Source organism: Halyomorpha halys, unplaced genomic scaffold (genome assembly GCF_000696795.3).
Source record: "Halyomorpha halys isolate HHAL.00 unplaced genomic scaffold, Hhal_1.1 Scaffold456.1, whole genome shotgun sequence".
NCBI lineage: Eukaryota > Metazoa > Arthropoda > Insecta > Hemiptera > Pentatomidae > Halyomorpha > Halyomorpha halys.
Window position 1 is genome coordinate 1,056,659 of NW_027106823.1, and position 11,098 is coordinate 1,067,756.

The window sequence follows — 11,098 nt, forward strand, 5'->3', positions numbered from 1 at the left end:
TTTTATTTTAGTATGTATGAGATCATTCATCAATATTACCTATTGCCCACAACTGTGTGGCAGATTGTAATATCTATTAATAAATAAATCTATCAAAAAAAAAAAAAATGTCTATTCTAAAATAGGGTAGTAAGTGGAAGATGTGTGATGTGCGCAATCTCCCAAATTTTCTTTAATAATTTCGAGCAACTGTTGTTAATCGAGCAATGTTTCTACTATTAATATTGTGTGCTTGTTAACTTTCTCATTGATGTGCTTAACAGTTGAACGCCGAAAATCTTGAATACCATCCAACAATCGGTTTTCCAGTTTTGTGTGCTAATCGAGAAATCTTTTCAACTGTTTCTATTATTCCGCAATAATCATCAGAAAGGAACGAATACTCTTAACGAAACCGCAGAAGCACATAACCATGTTTTGTAATATTTACTCCTAAATCACATTGATCATTAACAAATAATTTGTCAGTAATTCAATTTGTTTAATAAATTCGTTTAATGAAAATATTGAGTTCATGGAATTTCTCGCAGGATATAATTAATCTTATTTTTGGTCGAAAAGAATAACGTAATTAATGAATAAATTCAAATTGTTTATTCATTTAGACTTAGACAGTATTCTAATAAAAATATAATCTCCTAGGTTGGTTTCCTAACTGTACCAAAGCACAAAAGACATTATAATATTTTGATTCGATTTTAATGCGTTTTCCGAATATACTAACTTTATATAAATACCATAATTGCAATTAATAATTAGAATTTGTCACAAAGTATCAAATATGCAACGATTTAGTTACTAAAACTACATAAAGTAATAACTCTCATAAAAAAAAATATTACGTTTGACTTCTTAAACCTCCAAATTGGTATTCTGTTGTTCAGTACGCTGTCTGTATCTTTGTTAATAACGGCCCGATTTGGATGATTTTTTTTTTTTTATGTAACGAATTTATTTACATTTCAAATGTTGAGTAAAAATTGTAGAGAAAACTTGGTATCATCTACAATATTCGGTGCAACTTTTTTTTTTAATACCTCCTACCTCGACATTTCTGTCATACGTAGAGGAAGAGGATGAGTTATCTACAGGTAACCAACCTATTCTCGTGATATAGATGAACTATACTCTGCATATATTTGGTGCAACCGCATACTAAGTAAAAATCCCTTTCAAAAGGTACCTTCATTTTGCTAATTGGGTCAGTGTATCATTAGAAAAAGTTATTTATCCAGCAAAAATAATATATAAGATAGGGTTAAATCAAACCTTAGTGGAACCTATTTTAAGTATTCAGTGGACATCTATTCCGATTTTCTTGTCGTAATAATCCTTATAAATAACTTAATAGAGAGATTAATCAAAATTAATATATTATAGGAAGATAGTCAGGGTGGCAGTCAATTGAGGTATCAAAATAGTAAAAGAAAACTTTTTATTGTTAACCAACGTTTCCTCCCACTTTGAAGAGCTTCGTCAGGGCTGTCTGTTTGAAGAAGAGATGAAAGAATGCAATAAGACAGCCCTGACGAAGCTCTTCAAAGTGGGACGAAACGTTGGTTAACAATAAAAAGTTTTCTTTTACTATTTTGATACCTATATTGACCGCCACACCAACTACCTTCCTACAGTCAAGTATCTTCTTCCTATACAAAATTAATATACTTTTGACAAAAAAAAAGTATTGGTCTGAGAATTGTATATGTTGAAATAAAGGGTGAATATATTCTTTAATTATAGTGAAAATTATTTTTCGAAACTTATCGTGATCAACCTATTTTCATTAACACTTCTAGTACAGCATAAATAATAAATAGTTTAATTAATTTATGAGGTTACCATTTTCGATAATGAAGGTTTTTATAGCATTTAATACTGATATTGCTTACAAATATTCAATTTTATTCACTTGTTCACTAAACGAGGTTTTGAGATTACAAAAGATGAATAATACCTAATATAAATTTGAAAATAAAAATTAAGCTGTAAATTGCAGTTTCTTCTTAACATCGAGCATAATTTGTTGTTTATTGAATATTTTTTCTTGTAAGATTTCTGTATGCTCAAAACCTGATTGTAATAATATAGCGGTATTATCATCAATAACAAAAAAAACAAGAAAGGAACTTTTATTGGAGGAGGAAAGTTGGATGCAGGTGTTGCATTCTGATCGAAGGACATAAAGGTGTACAGTTATCTTGTGGTCACACTCTTCTGTCACGGTCCCATCTTAGGACCCTTGTTGTCTGCCTTCTTTGGGGTCTTCTCAGGGGCCTCTTGAGCTCTTATAAATGTTCCTGTTCTTGTAACAGGTTACTTTGAGATTTGAAAAAGCAATGAAAATAACTTAAATTGATTTATCATTGTCATTGGACCCCAGTACGCTAAGTTGCCTAGACTTTTGTGATACCTCATACAATAAATGAGAGTAAGAGTACTGATCATCCTACCAAAGATCTTCAAGGCATGTAGTGCCCACAAAAAAAATATAACCATAGACAAATTGATGTATAATATATTTACATACATATATATACATAGCAGCCAAAATTATGAATGGTTCTCACTGTTGTCTGTAAACAAGCTCGATTCTCAGTCTAGTCTATTCCTGAACTCCTCCGTTCCGAGACGTAAACATTTACCGTATTTGCTACATTTTATTTAAACATCTCAACTGAGGCGGAATATTTTTGCTTATGTTCAGAAAAAAAAAAAAATCTGCGAGAAACATTTTGAGTATGATAATTTATGTCAGTTTGTTTGGTCTGTTGATCTTTTTTTTGCATTTTTATTTGTAAACAGTTTATTTATAGAAATGATATATCCATTCCTATCACAGATTATATCATCCTGGTCAAAGCGATTTTATGTTCTATAATAAATTCCCTCCTTTTTCAAATTCCATTTATAAGTACTTAAGCATTATAAGAATCGAACTTATTTCTATCATGAGTATTTTTTAAATGTGACTAGATATATTGTTGAATGAAGTTTGATTAATAATTACAATTTTATAAGTACGGGTGTAAAATTAAAATTTAATTTAAACACTTTACGCTAGGTTTAATCGTTATCAGTCATTAGTTTTCTTGAATTGACATTAATGTTAATTTATAACTAAAAGTGTCCTATAGACTTTACTTTATTTTGTATTCATAAAAGATTCGATGACAAGTTTATTTATTACTTTGTTTATGGCAAATGTCCTTAATAAAAATATGCAGATAAAAAAAATGTAAAATATTAAGTATATCAACAAGCCAATCTCTTACAGATGTTTACTGTACTGTTATATGTATAAGTACATATTTATTATTTATAGAATACTTCCGAAATATGAACGTTTAATTAAATATTTATACAAATATAAGTAATTTTAAAATGATAAAACTATTTTTATTTAATAATTAATTTTTAAAAGTCTACAATACTTAATAATTTATTTTTTCAAGGAATATAACACTTTTCTGGTAATAACAAACTTATATACATGTATGTTAAGTATTACTAAAATCAAACCACTGATGCTGGCAGAGGTATGAAAAAAAAAATTACAATTTTAAAAGAAATCAGAATGATGTAAACATAAACTTCAGAATTGGAAGATCGTTTATTGACCGTGTGTAATATATAAATGGAAGGTGGTCCGTGTATATTTAAAATATTTTGATATAATCCAACGTTTCGCACCACTTCGCATGGAATCATCAGAGCTAAAAAAGAAACAAACAACTAAAATAATGTAACAAAGTAAGAGAGTAGGTAACATAGAATAAAAGTAAACTAAGGTGTGGGTACTTAAATTAAGTAACTGAAAAGTAAATCAAGGCTGGTTTACTTACCTTTGCTAAGTTAAGGCTAGTTCTTTGTATGCTATTTAAGCTCTGATGAAAGTGGGGCGAAATGTTGCTCATATTAAATAGTTTAAATACTCTTTGAGTTTATTTCTTACAGCACCCGGCCAATCTTCGTTTTATATAAACTTATATTTGATTTAAAACTAGAAATGTGTGAAAATATAAAAAATCTAAAAAAAAAAATTCATTAGATTAATTTCACCACGTAAATAGTTTGTTTGTTTGTTTATTGTTGTTTAAAGGCGTAAAACCCTCTGGTCATCAACGCCTGTGGCATGAAAAAAGTAAAAAAAAAATGATAAAAATAAAAAATAATAATTAATAAATAAAATTAAATTAAAAAAAATTAAAATGGAAGAGGAGTTATAATTTGGAAAGAAGACGATATGCTTTTAAAAATTCAAACACTAATGTAATTTTAGCTTCCTCATCTGTGAGAGCTTCTGATAAATTTAATAAATAAATAAATATAATAAAATAAATAAATCTTCTAATAAATCGTAGTATCGGTAGTTAACTGGTAGAACGCCTGACTACGTAAATAGTTTGTTAACTATTAGCTTACATGCATATTTTAGTATTCAATTTATTCGGAATAGGCTATAGTTTATTTGTTTTAAAGATGAAAACTTCTGCTCTTGTGCTATCTTGTATGAACTGAGCAGGATGTCTATGCATTCTCATTGGTTTGTCTTTAGTTGTCAGTGTGATAATGTTTCTGTCGCGACTAAAATATTTTTAGCGTTTGGTCACTTTTGATTAAACATGAGAAGATAGAAGTTTCTCTCTAATGACTCTTAACATATCATCAAAACATTTGTTCAGTTATTGTTATGCATTTAATCGTAGTTTTACTGATTCATTATATTTTTGTTGCAGAATACCGAGAGTTACGGGGCGCCCTCGAGCGGCTGGAGTCTGCCCTGAGGAGGTCGGGACTGGAAGGCCTGGAGACAGACCTGGACCGAGTGGCAGCCCTCTTCGCCTCGGACCCCTTCAGGAAGGCCCTCCAGACCCACAACAAGCTGAGAGAGATCTCTCCGGGGAGGCCAGTCACTGCGTCGTCGCTGGCCATCGCCAGGGAGGTCAGTATCTTGTACTTATTAAGATAAATAATCTCACAAGGGTCTCCTAACTAATGGGATTGGTAAATTAAAATAAATGAAGGATGAACTGAGAGGTTAGAATTGCTTCAAGATAGATGGACCAGTTTGTCACCGATGTCCATAGAAAGAGATGTAGTGTAGGTAATTGGCTTTAAAGAAGGAAATTTTGATAATTAAAAATCAAAATCTTTTCAAAAAATCATTTTTACTTTTTTTTAATGGTTTTTACAATATTTAAATATATTAAATTAATGATTTATTTTCCTGTAAATTGATGTACTGCTGTGACTATTATGTCCTTGGTTTTATTTTCATTGCTATCTAATGATAAATTCGCTAAATTTCTCAAACACTATCCAATTATAGTCTCAAAACTTTATTTCTTTTATTCGTCCAACGTTTCGGCCAATCCGGCCATCTTCAGGGACATCTACTACAAAAAGTTTCTATTATATGTATGATCTTACAAACAATTTAATTACTTAACATTATTATTTATAATTTACCTTACCTCATTACCACTTTGCAAGCATATAATTTAAAAACTCTAAAACTTCATTCAGGCTATTCTGCCCAGGTCAAAACATTTATATCTATGAAAAAAATAAAAACATTAAGTAAAATTATTTTTTGTTAATAAGTATATCCCACATATGTTTAATTACCTAATTAGTTAATTATCCATTAAAAAAAAAAACAGTCAAAAATTATAATACGACGAATAAAAGAAATAAAGTTTTGAGACTATAATTGGATAGTATTTGAGTTATTTATTAAAGAATTACCAGTCTCAAGAAAATATTAAGATTATAAATTCGTTAAATTTGTTAAACCGATCGAACATGGGTAGCGGATCACTGGAGAGGGTCTGAGAGAGTTAATTAAGGAGAATAAATTTGTCATATTGAATGAAATTATTAAATAAAAAATAACAAAAAAATAATTAAAATATTTGTATTTATTGAAAACGAAAAACGTTAAAAAATAAATATTTTATCATGTAAATATATGTATTGTATATCTGTCCGATCATAGATTGATTGGTATGCTGTGTATTTTGGCGACCAAATGTATTTATGCAGCATTGCTAAATAAGTTCTATAATTTAGAGAGTCCCCTTACCTTGAAATGGTTTGGTTAATGACGTCCCTGGAAACCTATTTAATGTCCCTGTTTTCGCAGATATTTTTGCGTTGTTTAGAAATCAGGGGCGTTGCTATATCGAAATATTTTAATTTAATAACTCTTTTGGTTTTGAAGCCCTTACTTGTTAAGAATGCAATCATTTGTCAATTAAATGTAGGAATCAAAGATTCTTATTTCGGGTTTCAGTATAATTTTATTTTTTAACTTGTTACATGTATTACACGTCCATTGGATTATTTTACCAAATCAAAGGAATTATAAATTTTACGTTTAATATCACAATTTTGTATGAAATCGCCGATTGAATTCTCACATCCAATAAATTGTTGAACCGATTCTAAAGGGTGTTTTTTTGAGCCCGATAGAACTTGAAATTGTAAAAAATAACACAAAAAATTAAATTGTAATCAAAATTTTTTTTTATTCGAAAGATCAATACGTGACATTAACATTTGAAAATGATTTCGGGCATATGGGCACCGCGGCTGTTCTTGACGAAGCGCATTCTGGACGTCCAATTTTGGCCGTATGTCACGAATAACACGAACAATGCTGGCCTCCAAGGCGTCAATTGTTGCTGGTTTATCAGCATAAACCAGTGACTTCACGTAGCCCCACAGGAAATAATCGAGAGGTGTCAAATCGCACGACCATATGCGGCAATTTTGCTTATTAACAAACCCGTTAAGCCAAAAATGCGCCTCATCGCTGAACACAATTTTACTGAATGCGCTTCGTCAAGAACAGCCGCGGTGCCCATATGCCCGAAATCATTTTCAAATGTTAATGTCACGTATTGATCTTTCGAATAAAAAAAAATTTTGATTACAATTTAATTTTTTGTGTTATTTTTTACAATTTCAAGTTCTATCGGGCTTAAAAAAACACCCTTTACATCAACTTGAAAGAACTTGGTGAGTTGCCCAGTTTGAGAAACCTCTGCCTCTAATCCACCGACGACCCGACAGTGCCGTTACTCTAGGACGATACAGACCATTTACTGTTTTAGTTGGCTGTGGATACTTGCCTTAAGTCGATTATCCTTAGTTAAGCAATAGTTCCGTGGTTTATTCAATGGCTTGGTAATCTTGGCGCTGTGGTTGTCCATTGCTAGTTCTGTATTTTTTATGTACTTTGTACATAAACTTGAGGGTGGTTGCATACTCTCTCAAAGATCTAATAATCATTTAGTATGTGTCGGTTTTATTAAATTATTAACCGTCAGATCGATTTAGATAACGCCTTGGTCATAGCTATAAGTTGGACGGAGATCGTTGTTACCCCATATATCATAGCCTCTCTTCAGGTTCCCTATCTAGTACAGTGAAACGTTTCCTAACGGTAACCGCTCTGAAGTCGACAGTTCTCTTGGTCATTTTCTTACAAACGAAGAAAAGTACAATTTGGTCACATTATATATAGGTGATTGGCCGTATGTGAATTAAAAAGAAATGGTTCGGTTAGGGCCAAAAAAATAAAAAATAGTTTCAACTATTTACTAACCAACGTTCTGACCCATACAGCAGATCTTCATCAAAGCTGTTGTGATTGGTGGAAATGTGCACTTATAAATTTGAATTAAATTTCACAAAATTTAAATTTAAATTTTTATTATTATTTATCTATAGTTATTATTATTATAAATATCGGTTATTAATGTTCATTTTCACTAATCACAAAAGCTCTGTTGATTCATTCGGAAAATTATTGTAAACCTATAAAAATATTATAGCACTATATTATTCCTTTTTTTTTTTTGTTCCAATTACTTATTAGTCGAGATCATATGAATTTTTATTTAATGCTAGCTGACCCGGCAATACTTCGCTAATGCCATATTTGAGGATGTATATGTATTTAATGAACATAATCGATATTTTGTTAAAAATTATTGTATGTAGTTAAAATTAAACATTAACGTATAATTTATTATTATGATTTTGTAACAAAAATTAAATCAATATATGCGATAAGGAACAAAACAGAAGCTGTTTTTCAGAACGACTGATCTATCAAAGTGTGGTAAAAGGTTTTTTAGGAGAGAAACAAAATTGTTATTCCTTTTTAGCAACTCAAGAATCCTTTAAATACCAATTTTGGAAAATAACATTTTTTGAACCCAATTTCTTTGAAAATTTGTATTCGGTATTTTGAGACGATGCTAAAAACTAAAATAATTTCCTTTTTTTTTTTTTCAAAAAAAATTTTTTGACCTACTTTATCCCGAGCCACAGCCACATCGGTTTTATAATTTTTTAAAAAATATAAGATAGCTTAATGGAATCAGTGATATTTTTTCTTATTCTTCAGAAAGAAACGCATTGATTGGTGTACAATAACTATGAAAAAAACTTATACTCTCCGAGCTACAAACCTAAAACGCTTAATTGTTTTCATATTTTTTTTTATATATATGAGAATTCGGAAATTTTAGTTCCTTAAACCACGGCAACAGAGGACGTTTAAAAAAAAAAAAAAACATGTAAATTGGTTCAGTCATTCAAAAGTTTATTGTGAACAAGATTCGACCATTATCTTTATATATATATTGATTCAAAATTGTTATAAAAATATTATCTAATATTGTCTAGAGCGATGCCAATAAAAAGGCTCTAGAAATTACTGAATGCATGAATGCTATGAACAGCCCTGATGAAGCCCTGTAAAGTTGGGCGAAACGTCGGACATTAGATAGTTATAAACTATTTGTTCTTTTTTAGACCGCAACCCTGACCATCTTCTTACATTAATGCTATGGTTTCAAGGCTTCAAATAAGTCAATAACACAATAAGTCAAACTTTTTAAAATAATTAAATTAAAATGAATAAAAAATGAGCTGTAAGTTATAATTAAGCAGTTTATGGCTGTTGTTAATATATATTTAAATAAATAAACTTTTAAGAAGTAATTTGTGATTCTGCTAATCCAAAATTAAGAAAAGTACCTTTTGTAAACGTTTAATTTTTCTTTTTTATGTCTGTTAATTTTCAAATATTAAACGAATTGATGGTTTTAATTGTGTTGTTTATAACCCTAAGTAGCTTAGAAAATAATTTGAAGAGACCCTAATCTCTAAGCTGGAGAGACCAGATATATGTGCTCAGGGCTCTACTTGGTGAAGTAAAATACAGCCCTGATAGTATGATACATTTATTATACAATTGAAGAATTATTATAGTGTTATTTGTATAAGAACGAATTTTACTTTTATCGCGTCGTTTATAGTCAGGCGCATAGAAAAAAATACTACCTCTGTCCTTCACGTTAAGAAAATTCCCAAGCCCTTGCTCTTCGAGTTCAAAACAATGAAAAAGTCGTGATTGCCAACGACTGAGACGGTCACAGCTGAGGTGATACTGAGATAAGAACGGTGTACGCTAGGAGCATTGCCAAGTAGCGGCTTTTTGAGTCACGTCTCTGCCTTCCTCGAATGGGCAGGATGTCCTGGTCAACTCCCGCGACTCCTCTTTGCGGCGTTGTATTTTTGGGTATTGCTATGTATAATAAAGTTATATTATATATTAATTGTATTGTTGTATGTTGCAGGTGCAAGAGCTGCTGAGGACAGGTAGCAGTCCGGAAGCGGCAGAACTTGGCGAACTGCTCACTAGGTACGAGCTCGAAGGGCTGCTGACAGCGCACGACAGGGCAGCCACCACCTTGGGGATGGCACCGGACCCCCAGCAGCCCGTCGACCTACCGGAGGAATCCAACATCAAAATTATCAAGATCGAGAAGACTAACGAGCCATTGGTGAGTAGTGCTTCCTTAGTATCTTCTTAATCGTTAATATAAAGCTTTTGAATTCGAAATTGATGGAGACAAATACCTGCATTATAGTTTTTCGACTATCAAAGCTCCATGCTCTCGCAATCTGTTCTTTTTTTCATACTCACAACCATCTATGAGTGTGTAATGTTAACATCTTTAATTTTGAGACACAGTAATCCTGCGGTAGCCTTGGCTTAATATTACAGATTACATTGCTTTCATGTTTACGTAAGTTGCTGGTTATCTCCTCGTTGAGAAAAGTTAAAAACGATCACAAATAAGGGGGAGATTGTTGGGGGTCTGTGAAGAACACAAATAAATAAAAACTTAGTTATTCATCACAATCATCATTTAAAAACGATTAATTCTTCCCTCTTTTTTCATTTAAATTTTTTAATTTCCTGAATCTCAACTTTCTCTCCCGCACGAAATAGAAGCATACCTATCGTATTTTTATTTACTTTTCAAATAGCTAAAAAAAATTTTTTTGTTATATATTATAAATACGATTATCTATAAACAATAAATACATTTTTATAAATAATAAATATAATTTTATAAATCGTATTCCTTTGTAATGATAAATACAATTTTTATGAATTATAAACATATTTTGTATAAATAATGAATTTAATTTTTTTTACTAAATAATAAATTTAAATTATACACAATATATATTTATTTTTACTTAAAAGATTGAAACTGATTCGTTGAAAATTATTGTTACAATTTTTTACTAAAATAATATCCAATACATTATTTCATAGGTATAATTAAATGCCGTTGTCAAAGAAGGAAACTAAAATTAACGAATAATTGTGCAGAGATCGGTTGAATGTTATACTGACTAGAATTTTAATTTAAACGTTTCTTTAAAATTTGTTTATTGAATTATTTTCGTTTTTTGAAAAATGAAAAAAAACATTCGACATAGGAGAACGGCATTTCATCTCTATTATGAACGTTGTGTTTGTTAGGAAGCTTACTCGCTAACTTATTAATAATTAGTCGCTAAGGAGTTTGGACTACGCCGCGATGAACTTGGAAACAATTTGCAACTCTGGGTCAGAGCGATAGCAGCCCACATACGACCACTGATAATGATATCACTGGCTACATTTGCTTCTCTACATTTAATAGCAATTGTTTATAAGTTTTTATTATAATTTTATAAATGTTATTAAAGTTGCTGAAAATCAACACCTTCCTAAAAGTTA

At 30.6% G+C, this 11,098-nt stretch overlaps 1 protein-coding gene across 2 annotated transcripts in view; it reads left to right on the plus strand.

Annotated features, from left to right (window-relative positions):
- The window catches only part of LOC106692150 (protein PALS1), a gene marked incomplete at its 3' end in the record, with an annotated part of 447,466 nt that extends 437,603 nt beyond the window's left edge, over positions 1–9,863 (plus strand). For both annotated transcript variants that reach the window (XM_067045121.1, XM_067045122.1), the window contains 2 exon segments: positions 4,737–4,942; positions 9,657–9,863. In XM_067045121.1, the coding sequence (XP_066901222.1) occupies positions 4,737–4,942; positions 9,657–9,863 (413 nt within the window).
- Between the last annotated feature and the right edge of the window lie 1,235 nt (positions 9,864–11,098).